Source organism: Periophthalmus magnuspinnatus, chromosome 18 (genome assembly GCF_009829125.3).
Source record: "Periophthalmus magnuspinnatus isolate fPerMag1 chromosome 18, fPerMag1.2.pri, whole genome shotgun sequence".
Taxonomy (NCBI): Eukaryota; Metazoa; Chordata; class Actinopteri; order Gobiiformes; family Gobiidae; genus Periophthalmus; species Periophthalmus magnuspinnatus.
In genome coordinates this window covers 3000066-3013017 of record NC_047143.1, presented here as the reverse complement: position 1 = coordinate 3013017, position 12952 = coordinate 3000066, and the positions used below count along the sequence as shown (strand labels likewise).

General features: G+C 43.2%; 1 protein-coding gene across 1 annotated transcript; it reads left to right on the top strand.

Moving 5' to 3' along the window:
* The first annotated feature begins 7647 nt into the window (after positions 1-7647).
* Positions 7648-12070, top strand: leap2 (liver-expressed antimicrobial peptide 2). The gene is made up of 3 exons (XM_033983641.2): positions 7648-8018; positions 9849-10018; positions 10359-12070. The coding sequence occupies exons 1-3, from the start codon at positions 7947-7949 to the stop codon at positions 10411-10413; spliced, it is 297 nt and encodes a 98-aa protein (XP_033839532.1). The 5' UTR covers positions 7648-7946; the 3' UTR covers positions 10414-12070.
* The last annotated feature ends 882 nt before the right edge of the window (positions 12071-12952 follow it).

Sequence of the window (12952 nt, the reverse complement as noted above, 5' to 3'; positions counted from 1 at the left end):
GTACTCCAGTAGTATATTGTACAGTGTAAAAGTACTCCAGTAGTATATTGTACAGTGTAAAAGTACTCCAGTAATATATTGTACAGTGTAAAAGTACTCCAGTAGTATATTGTACAGTGTAAAAGTACTCCAGTAATATATTGTACAGTGTAAAAGTACTCCAGTAGTATATTGTACAGTGTAAAAGTACTCCAGTAGTATATTGTACAGTGTAAAAGTACTCCAGTAATATATTGTACAGTGTAAAAGTACTCCAGTAATATATTGTACAGTGTAAAAGTACTCCAGTAATATATTGTACAGTGTAAAAGTACTCCAGTAGTATATTGTACAGTGTAAAAGTACTCCAGTAGTATATTGTACAGTGTAAAAGTACTCCAGTAATATATTGTACAGTGTAAAAGTACTCCAGTAATATATTGTACAGTGTAAAAGTACTCCAGTAATATATTGTACAGTGTAAAAGTACTCCAGTAGTATATTGTACAGTGTAAAAGTACTCCAGTAGTATATTGTACAGTGTAAAAGTACTCCAGTAATATATTGTACAGTGTAAAAGTACTCCAGTAATATATTGTACAGTGTAAAAGTACTCCAGTAATATATTGTACAGTGTAAAAGTACTCCAGTAGTATATTGTACAGTGTAAAAGTACTCCAGTAGTATATTGTACAGTGTAAAAGTACTTTTACTTGAGCAAAAGTTGTGCCTCAGTCTAAAGTGACTTGAGGCTGCAGCTTTGGGACATTTCTGCTGAGTTTAGGACAAAAAAAATATATATATACAACGTTTTTTCTGGGTGGGTTGAACAATTTACATTTACTTGACTAAGCTCCAAAAGGATTGTACTTTTCAGAGTATTTCTAACCGCGTACTTTTACTTCTTGAGTGTTATTGGAGTAACAGTACTACTCTTACTCGAGTAAAACTTGTGGTTCCTTTTCTACAAATGACAAAATCTTTATGTAACGATATGAAAAGGTCTGAACGTTTGTTTCTCGCGGGTTTGATTTACTTTGGCTCGTTTTTGTTTCTATCCTTTGAAAATACCAGATTCTGTGCATTATTTTATGTTTTGTCACTTTACTCACTTACAAATCTCATACTTAAATCTTTAGTAAGACACGGTTTAAATAAATGAACATGGACGGTTTAAACTTGACTCGTTCTTCGGTTTCAGGCTGGAGGATCCTTTCCTGATTGGCCGATTGCTCCTCCGTTGCTATAGCGATAATAATCTCAAATCTAAATATACATTTGAATGGGGAAAGGTCTTCACAAATCACCTGCTTCAAATCAGGAAGGAGCCATTTTCCTGAAAACTCCAGTCACATCTTGTGTCGCTGTGGGAAACTGCAGTACCTTTTGTGTCCAGACGATGGTGGTGTTTCCCTGTATTCAAATCAGAGCTGCAGCAAAAATAGAAGAAGGTGAAGAAACATGTTCATCATTCTTCACATTATTATAATTAAATAGCAAATAAAGGGACAAGCTAAGTGTACAAGTAGAAATATTCAGTATTTTACATCTAAAAATATAGTCGAGGTAAAAGAAACATTTACACATCTCAAATTGTCAACATAAAGATTTTGTGACTCAGACTAGAGTAACCACAACTTTTACTTAAGTAAGAGTACTGCTGCACTGTACTGTATATTATTGGCAGAGGTTTTATGTTTTAGAAGTACTGTGTGTTTGTACTTTTCTTCTGAACTTTGTGCCACTTCACTGATGTAAAACACATTTATCACAGGTTCTGCTCACATGGTCTCGTCCTGTTCATGGTCTCATCTCTGTGTCTGGACAAAGTTGCAGGTCAAAACTTTTATGGTTCAAAAGTGAAAAAGTGAAAACAGAGGATTGATTTATTAAGGTCACCTGAAAATGCAACGTGTTAAAGTTCCACAAACAAACAGAATGTTCGGTGATAAAATGAGTTGAGTCAACACAGAGAGCAAATGTCTAACCAGAGTTTAACCAGTGTGTGCTCAGGGACAGGACAGGGCTGCACCCGTCTGCGCCGTCTGCACCCGTCTGCTCTGCACCCGCCTGCACCGTCTGCGCTGTGCCCGTCTGCATCCGTCTGCGCCTGTCTGCTCTACACCTGTCTGCTCTGCACCCGTCTGCTCTGCACCCGTCTGCACTGTGCCCGTCTGCGCCCGTCTGCTCTGCACCTGTCTGCTCTGCACCTGTCTGCTCTGCACCTGTCTGCTCTGCACCTGTCTGCCCTGCACCTGTCTGCCCTGCTCCTGTCTGAGGAGCCATGAAGCCCCTTCACTGTGGAACTTTTCTACTGGAGGGTGTGGTACTGTCTTGTTGCCATGGAGATGTCGTTGCTCTTGTTGTGTCACATTTTCATCGTCACTTTCAGCGAGAGCCGTTCCAGATCAGTTCCAGGTTAGTGAGTGTTCCACAGTGTGGCATTAAACATGTCCATTATGCGTTTACACTTGTCTCCAAGGTGATAGATAACGTCAATGCTGTACTGTGGAACATGTCAGACCAAACAACAACATGGAGACAAACATGACCCACCAGCAGAAAAGTTCCACAGTGTCGCGGTGGAGTCGTGTTTTATTTATATAAAGCCTCAGTACGGTTTGTGTGTGAGGCTCATGTTTAATTCACATTTCCTGGCAGCTCCAGGTCGTCTGCAGGATTCCCGCTCGTCTCGCTCACTGGGAATGTTTAATATGGACCAGGACTAAACCAGGTCTGAACCAGGACTAAACCAGGACTAAACCAGGTCTGAACCAGGACTAAACCAGGACTAAACCAGGACTAAACCAGGTCTGAACCAGGACTGGACCAGGACTAAACCAGGTCTGAACCAGGACTAAACCAGGATTAAACCAGGACTAAACCAGGACTAAACCAGGACTAAACCAGGACTGGACCAGGACTGGACCAGGACTAAACCAGGACTAAACCAGGACTAAACCAGGACTAAACCAGGTCTGAACCAGGACTAAACCAGGACTAAACCAGGACTAAACCAGGACTGAACCAGGACTAAACCAGGACTAAACCAGGACTAAACCAGGTCTGAACCAGGACTAAACCAGGACTAAACCAGGACTAAACCAGGACTAAACCAGGACTGAACCAGGACTGAACCAGGTCTGAACCCAAACATTACATAACGCTGCTTTGTTCGTGTGTTTTGGGTCGTGTTCTGTCAGAACAGACGAGTCACAGATTCAGATCAAATTTTTCTTTTACTAATAATAAAACTGTGGGTTTATTCTGATCGTCCAATCAGAGAGCAGAATGATCAGAGCAGAATGAGCTGCTCACTGATTGGACAGAAACAGGAGCTCATGGTACAGACGGATTATGTCACTGCCATTAATGATTTTAAGGTTTCAACATTTAGTTTTGTTTTTGTTTTGTTTTTTATCATTTTGAAGCATTTTTATTATAAACTGTTTACTTTATATTTAAATTTTTGCATGTCTCAAAACAATATTCACAATGTTTCTTTTATTTTTGGATAATGTGCTCACTCTGTGTGTTCAGCTCTGGAGCAGAAAATACTGTCCCCACAGTCTGAGGTCAGACCAGGACTGGACCAGGACTGGACCAGGACTGGACCGGGACTGGACCAGGACTGGACCAGAACTGGACCAGAACTGGACCGCGACAGGACCAGGACTGAACATGGACTGAACCTGGACTGGACTAAGATTGAACCAAGACTAAACCAGAACTGGAACAAGACTAAACAAGGATTAAACCGGAACTGAACCAGGACTGAACCAGGACTGAACCAAGATTAAACCAAGACTAAACCAAGACTATACCGGGGCTAAACGTGCACTTGGATCAGGTCTTGCAGAGATCTCAGCTCCTGCTCTGGTCACACAGGGCCTGGACTATATTTATATTTATATTTATATTTATATTTATATTTATATTTATATTTATATTTACTGTTCTCATCCAACGCTTTTTCACTTTGTCCTGGTCTGTGCCTCTGCTCTGACCATGGCACTAAGCCCCTCCCCCGTCGGTCCATATGACTCAGGACCATGGCACTAAGCCCCTCCCCCCGTCGGTCCATATGACTCTAAGCCCCTCCCCCGTCGGTCCATATGACTCAGGACCATGGCACTAAGCCCCTCCCCCCGTCGGTCCATATGACTCTAAGCCCCTCCCCCGTCGGTCCATATGACTCTAAGCCCCTCCCCCGTCGGTCCATATGACTCATGTTTTACCCTCCGTTCTCGCTCGTGTTTATGCACTTTACAGGAAACACCCCCCGTCGTTTGAATCTGTATGTTTTTCTCGCTGAGTCACGGTTTAGTCCTGAAAAAAAGTCTTAAATCTTCACAGCTCTTGACCTTGACGTGTTTTGTAACGGGACACATGTGTTGACCATGTGTCCGGGGACCTTTGGCGTTTTTCCTTTGACCCACTAACCCACATGGCCACATCCAAACATGCACATATCACTAAACCGGGATTATATAAAAAAACGGCGAGCTGGACTTTGTGCGGAGGCAGCTCAGTTCACTTGGATCAGGACAGAGACGTTTGGCCCCGATCCTCGATAAAATCAAACCATCTGCTGATAAATGTTTCCTTTTTTAGGCCTTTTTCCAAAAAACAACAACAAAAAAACATCCATACGTCCAACTATGACAAAGTTAAGACCAGGACAAGGTTTAGGGCTGAATTAGGACTGAGCCAGGATTAAACAGGATTAAGACAGGACTAAACAAGGACTAAACCAGGATTAAACCAGGACTAAACCAGGACTGAACCAGGACTGAACCAGGATTAAACAGGATTAAACCAGGATTAAACCAGGATTAAACCAGGATTAAACCAGGATTAAAATCAGGACTAAACCAGGACTGAACCAAGACTGAACCAGGATTAAACAGGATTAAACCAGGACTAAAATTGGGACTAAACAAGAACTAAGCCATTACTAAACCAGGACTAAACTAGGATTAAACCAGGATTAAACAGGATTAAACCAGGACTAAACCAGGACAGAACCAGGATTAAACCAGGACTAAAACCAAGACTAAATCGGGACTAAACCAGGACTAAACCAAGACTGAACAAGGACTAAAACAGGACTAAACCAGCATTAAATCAGGAATAAACTAATAATTTAAAGGTGCACTATGTACTTTTTCTGGTGGAGGGGTTGCCACATGCTGGTCGCCATGGAGAATATGCTGTGGAATGTTCCACAGAATGGCATTAAAACACCATTTCAAATATGTTTTTGAGCAATAAAAAAATATAAATGAAAAATAGGTAATTTTAATGCCATACTGTGGAACATTTGGCACCATTGTACTGTTTAAATCCTGAATAACACATGTAGTTTGTCTTGGTAAATGCTCTGTACTAATTAATCTGGACTGTTTAGCATTTGTGACCTGACACAGTGAAGTGCTGTGTGTGCTGGTCCCACACGTGCAGACTCGTTATGTGAAACAGAGTGTGCTCCTGGGGTCAAAGGTCAAAGGTCAAAGGCCGCGTGCAGGAGACACTTATCTGCATAAGGTCATTCACTGCAGCTTTATTTGGACTTAAACAAACACATGAGCTCAGGAGGTGAACGCGTGGTCCACGATCACCAGGACTGAACCAGGACTGAACCAGGACTGAACCAGGACTGAACCAAGACTAAACCAGGACTGAACCATCACTATGGTCAAACCAAAGCAGGATAAACGAGGACATATTATGATTTTTATTGTATTTCAGAATAACTTTCTGTGGTGGGGAGTTCGTGTCCCCAAATGGATCTGTGCTGCCTGGGACATTAGGCCCTGGTGTCCTGTGCCAAACAGGTTCTGGGTGATGGGTGAGATTAAGAAGAGTTTGTAGTCCCACCTGTGATGTGTCCATCAGGGCACGTGGCACCAGGACACACTCTGCCATGGGTCAAGGGTCAACATTGTTAACGTGTCATTTGACCTTTAGTCTTGAACACTCGGGTGTAAAGGGGTGTCGGGTTCTAAACTGATCACCACCTAGAGGACCCCAGTGAGGGCCTGTTGGCTCACACACTCTCAGCTCACACCTCCAGAGCTTCTCTCTGGGGAGACTGAGGACATTGACTCAGAGTGGACCGTGTTCTCCACCTCTATTGTCGATGCGGACGCTCGTGGCTGTGGTCGTAAGATCTGTGCTGCTTGTCAAAGTGGCAATCTCCAAACCCGGTGGTGGACACTGGAAGTAAGGAACGCCGTCAGGCTGGAGAATTCTTTGAGACTTGTGAGACTCTTGAGGCAGCTGAGAGGCACCAGCGGGCCAAGCGTGCTGTGGCTCGTGCGGTAGCAGAGGCAAAAACTCGGGGCCGGGAGGAGTTTGGGGAGGCCACCAACACTGCGTACAGAGCAGGCGGAGAGCTGCTGACCTTCATTGGGGATGTTGTCGGACGATAGAATCCTGAATAGCTGGTTGGGCTCCTCGGTGGCAAAGCTCTAGGGGTGAATGAGATCTGTCCTGAGAATCTTTAGTCTCTGGATGTTGTGTCTTGTAAAATTGTGTGGCCGTCGGGAACAGTGCCTCTGGACTGGCAGACCGGGGTGTGGTCTGTTTAAGAAGGTGGAGAGGGTGTGTTCTGACTACAGGGGAATCACACTCCTCAGCCTCCCCAGGTCTATCATCAGGGAGGTTGAACCTCGGATTCAGGAGGAGCAGTGTTGTTTTGGTCCCGGCCATGGAACCCTGAACCAGCTTTATACTTTCCATTGGGTTCCCCACTTTTTATGGGAGTTTGCCCAATCAGTCCAGATTTTATGAAAGCCTGCTGTATCAAATATGATACAAATAAAAAGCATATGTTAATTTTGTAGGTTTTTCTTTTACATTTTGTTAAAGGGCCTTATAGAGACCTCAGATTCAAAAAACGTGAGTTTTCTGACCGATATTATTGACCCAGTTATGATTATATTTCATGGGTCAGACCCTATAAGGTCAGACCCATGAAATATAATCATAACCACCAGCAAAGTGTTTATGGTTTTGTAATAATATCACAAAAATAATAACTATAAACGTAATGCATTTCTCAGGCACACACACACACACCCCCCCCCCCCCCCCCACACACACACACACACAGACACACACACACCACATTCATACGAGACAATGAACTCCGACCTTCAGGTTTCTGGAGCACAACTCAAACCACAGCCACTGTCTGAGGCTCCGCCCCTTTACAGAGACATTTCAACCAAAACAAGCAGCAGATTTTCATATATATTGTTGAAAAATGGGCTCCCCAACAATTCTGAACATTTATGTGTGACCCACAGTCTGTTTTGGAATAATCACAGCGAGTGATGAGGGGAGTCGGTGCAAACAGACATTTCCTAAGCTGCAGGAAACAGGATACAACTTATTACATGGTGAAAAATGAAGAGAAGTTTGCATAAAATCTGAGGACGTCTTTGTGGTTGAATAATGGCGCCAGTCTGAAGTGAACGGCTTTTTCATAGAGCTCTGATCCGTCTCCAGCTTCAGTTTAAACTATAAAATGAGACGTTACATGAACCCTCTTCACCCCACCTCTTCATCTGTGACTCCTCTTCACCCCACCTCTTCATCTGTGACTCCTCTTCCTCCTGTGTCTGGGGGCCAGCCCTTTAAAAGACCTGCTCCTCCTCCAAAGCAGCCAGTCTGTTCAGTCAGACCAGAGACCGAGATCCAGACCAGAGACCGAGATCCAGACCAGAGACCGAGATCCAGACCAGAGACCGAGATCCAGACCAGAGACCGAGATCCAGACCAAAACCAGAGATAAGGAAGAGTCTGGACCTCAAGACTCAAGATCAGGGATATTCCAAGACCAAAGACCAAAGAAAATCCGGACTAAGATTGGAGATCTAAGACTGGTTCATGATCTGGGCAGGTCTAAAGAAGAACTTCTAAATTAAAATAAGTTCAGATCCTTCTGGAGTGAATCTAAAATGGACCAGATGTTGTGGAGCGTGAGGAAAGCTGCTGCTCTGGGGCTCGTCTGGATTCTGCTCATTCAACAGGTGAGATTTAAAAATATGATTTGAGTTTGGAGTTAATTTCACTTTACAGACGTATGAATAATGTGAAACTGTGAGTGACATTTGTGTTTGATTCACTTAAAAAAGAGCTTAATGAAAAACACAACTAAACCAGGGCTAAAACTGGACTAAAACTGGACTAAAACTGGACTAAACCAGGGCTAAAACTGGACTAAAACTGGACTAAACCAGGACTAAACCAGGACTAAACCAGGACTAAACCAGGGCTAAAACTGGACTAAAACTGGACTAAACCAGGACTAAACCAGGACTAAACCAGGACTAAACCAGGGCTAAAACTGGACTAAAACTGGACTAAACCAGGACTAAACCAGGACTAAAACTGGACTAAAACTGGACTAAACCAGGACTAAACCAGGACTAAACCAGGACTAAACCAGGGCTAAAACTGGACTAAAACTGGACTAAACCAGGACTAAACCAGGACTAAAACTGGACTAAAACTGGACTAAACCAGGACTAAACCAGGACTAAACCAGGACTAAAACTGGACTAAAACTGGACTAAACCAGGACTAAACCAGGACTAAAACTGGACTAAAACTGGACTAAACCAGGACTAAACCAGGACTAAACCAGGACTAAACCAGGACTAAAACTGGACTAAAACTGGACTAAACCAGGACTAAACCAGGACTAAAACTGGACTAAAACTGGACTAAACCAGGACTAAACCAGGACTAAACCAGGACTAAAACTGGACTAAAACTGGACTAAAACTGGACTAAACCAGGACTAAAACTGGACTAAACCAGGACTAAACCAGGACTAAAACTGGACTAAAACTGGACTAAAACTGGACTAAACCAGGACTAAACCAGGACTAAACCAGGACTAAACCAGGACTAAAACTGGACTAAACCAGGACTAAACCAGGACTAAACCAGGACTAAACCAGGGCTAAAACTGGACTAAACCAGGGCTAAAACTGGACTAAACCTAGACTTAACCTGCACTAAACCAGGGCTAAAGCAGGACTAAACCAGGACTAAACCAGGACTAAAACTGGACTAAAACTGGACTAAACCAGGACTAAACTAGGACTAAACCAGGACTAAACCTGGACTAAACCTGGACAAAAACTGGACTAAACCTGGACTAAACCAGGACTAAACCTGGACTAAACGTAGACTGAACCAGGACTAAAACCGGACTAAATCTGGACTTAACCTGGGCTAAATCTGGACTAAACGTAGACTGAACCAGGACTAAAACCGGACTAAATCTGGACTTAACCAGGACTAAAACCGGACTAAACCAGGACTAAACCAGGACTAAACCAGGATTAAACGTAGACTGAACCAGGACTAAAACCGGACTAAATCTGGACTTAACCTGGGCTAAACCTGGACTACTGAGTCATAGAAACTAACCCAGGACTAAACCGGGACTAAACTAGGACTTTACTGGGGATGCACTGGAGCTAAACCAGGATTCTGGGATCTCATGAATCTATTTCAATTAAATACGTTTTGCCAGAACAAGGAAAAAATAATATAATGCTCGCAACATTTTAGTCTTATTCTTGTTCAGAGGTTCAATTCCTCCTCCCATCCCTGCCACTGTGTCCTTGGGCACGACACTTAACCCACTTTGTAGAACGTTTACTCTCAGATTCTGGGGAGATTATGCTTTTTTTTTTCATTTCTATTAGTGACTAGACCCAAGAACTCAGTGTAGCACAACACACACCTGATTATTTGATCTGCCTGTGTCTGTGTTTGTATCATTGACCTGTAGAACGTTTATGATCCTCTCAAACATTCATCATTTACAATCGCCCGTTCTTCAGATCAGTGCTGGTCCAGTGGGAGGCTCTGAGTCCTTGGTCCCATCTCAGACCCAGACTCTGAAGACCCTCCGGAGGTCAGCGCGGATGACCCCTCTGTGGAGGATTATGAACAGCAAACCGTTCGGAGCGTACTGCCAAAACAACTACGAGTGCTCCACTGGCCTCTGCAGGTACTTCACCCCAGCGCTTTATCAGATCTGTTCTTTAAAGAGGAGGTATTGTGCAAAATGGACTTTACGGAGCGTTCTGCTATGGTAAAACGCCGCGCAAGACGTTTTAGATGTCATTCCAGTTATTCCTCACTTAGCTTATACATTCTGAGCATCCTAATTATTCACCGTGATGAGTTTATAAGCACTTTTTTCAGACCAGAGCGCGGAGTTTACAGCGACATAACGTTAGCGACGGTTAGCATTCTAGCGGCGCACTTTAAGCAAAATCATTAACTTCTGAGCAACAAACGTCTCGAAGAAGTATTGTCGTTTTAAATTCAATACGTTGTTGTTTCAGGGATGGATTCTGCGCCACGATGCATCGCACTGCAAAGTTTTCCGTCACCAACTGAACCAAATCCGGACTAGATCCAGGTTCGGGACCAGGATTTGGACTTTTTCAAACAGGATTCGTAACCAAAGTTTCTGATTTAGTTAGTGTCGAGCTAACTGCTGTGAGTTTTGTTACCTGCTCAGACAATTTAAAGAGGCACTATGTAACCTGCTTGTCTCCATGTGGGAATGTTCCGCAGTATGGCATTAAACGTGTCTATTTATTCGTTCAGACATTGTTTTATGGCCAGAAAATACTCGGTTTTGTGGAAATATCGGCTTATTTTAATGGAGTTTTATACGTTTTATGGAATTCTGTGTAACCCTCAAGTCAAACCAATAACATCTCCATGGAGACGGGCAGAAAAGTTACACGGTGCACTTTTAATATGCAGATTGTGTGTCGCATTTGGAGAAATATAGTCAGATTAACTTAAATATCTTCACCTTTTTGAATTTCTTGTATTTTGACCAGAAAAGTCAGGGATTTAAAAACAAGTCATGGTTTTCACTTTTCATACTTGATTACATGTTTTATTTTTTTATGTTTTACATTTTACTTTAAAGCTAAAAAGAAGTTCTGATTCAGGACAATATTTTGAGTTCTCAGAAAAACTACAGAACCTTGAACTTAAGCCGGGACTCTCCCATATCTGTTTGTTGAAAAAAAACAAAATCTATTTACACTTTATCACAAAGAGATGACCTCAACAAACAGAGTGAGAATGCACCGTGTCCCGGTTTAGTCCTGGTTTAGTCCTGGGTTAGTCCTGGTTTAGTCCTGGTTTAGTCCTGGTTTAGTCCTGGTTTAGTCCTGGGTTAGTCCTGGGCTGCATTCACGCTGCACGTCAGATCAGAATTGGGACTAAACCTGAACTAAACAAGAGTTAGACCGGGGACTAAGTCAGAACTACACCAGGACTAAACCAGGACTACAATGGGACTAAAGCAGGACTAAACCAGGACTAAACCAGGACTATAATGGGACTAAAGCAGGACTAAACCAGGACTAAACCAGGACTACAACAAAACTAAACCAAGACTACAACAGGACTAAACCAGGACCAAACATGGACTAAACCAAGACTAAACCAGAACTTAAACAGAGACTTGAACCGGGAACCAGGGCTAAAACAGGTCTAAACCAGGACTAAACCAGGACTAAACCAGGACTAAACCAGGTCTAAACCAGGACTAAACCAGGACTAAACCAGGTCTAAACCAGGACTAAACCAGGACTAAACCAGGACTAAACCAGGACTAAACCAGGACTAAACCAGGTCTAAACCAGATGACATTCTTGTAGAAATGACATGTTCTCTTTTGTTTACCTTATACCAGTTTGAATTCTTTGACTTCCATTTTCTTTTTGTCATATTTCGTAGTTTTTTGTGTCGATCGGCCAAAGTTTTTCCAATGAGTTTAATAAAACCTGCTCAGACCTTCACATTTCAACAACTTTTAAGTCACGTTATAAATATGTGTCAATGCTTAAACCAGATTTTATTTTGCACATAAGACTTTGAATCATTTCGGTACATTTTCTGGTGAATCGTTGCAGGTTTCTCTGGGTAGGATTGCACTTTTGAAACTTTAAATTATCCTTGTACTGTGACCGGATGTACTGTACGACGGCTGTAAAGAGAAACGTGGAAAGAAAGAATAAATAAAAATAAAACACACATTATCGTCTTTTGTGAATTTATGGAAAACGTGACTTTTTATCGCCTCGTTTGTCTCGCTCTCGCCTACGCTCATGAGCTTTGGTGATGACCGAAAGGACGAGATCGCGGATAGAAGCGGCCGAAACGAGCGCAGGGCTGGACGGACGCTCCCTTAGAGATGAGGGGTGAGGAGCTCGGAGTAGAGTCGCTGCTCCTCCACGTCGAGAGGAACCTGCTGAACCTGCTCCAGCATCTGTTTTCCGGATGTTTCAGGCGTGTCCTACCAGAAAGAGGTCCCCGGGGGGAGGACTTAGGACACGCTGGAGGGACTGTATCCATCGGCCTGGCTTGGGAACGCCTTGGGGTCCCGCTGGAGGAGCTGGAGGAAGCGTCTGGGGTGTGGGGAAGTCCGGGAATCCCTTAGACTGATGTCCGCACGATCAAACCTTGAATAGATGGAAGATCATGGACGGATGGGGTCAACTCGAATGAATGTTGTTAAAAACGCAGATTTCGGTTGTAACGCGGTGAGTTCTTGATAAAAATAATCAGGTTCAACATTTGTAAGTTTCCCGTTTGGGTATTTCATGGCGTCGTGTGGTCGAAACGCCCCTTCTGGGAGTATGACGTCATCACAATCAGCCTGAAGAATGTGGTGATGTCATCTGAAACGCGCCAACGTGTTTCTACTTAAAATAGACGCTTTCGCAACTCTCTAAACGTTTATGAGAGATTTATGAATCACTTTCTGGCTGTTTAAAAATGCAGAGAAACCACAGACCCGGCGCGTTCGTCTGGAGGATCTCGTAAACTCAGACTCTTCAAAACTGATCTCAACTCGCGTGACTCAAAACTGCAACATCTGCCAAACACGAGCAGCAAAAATGTGATGTCT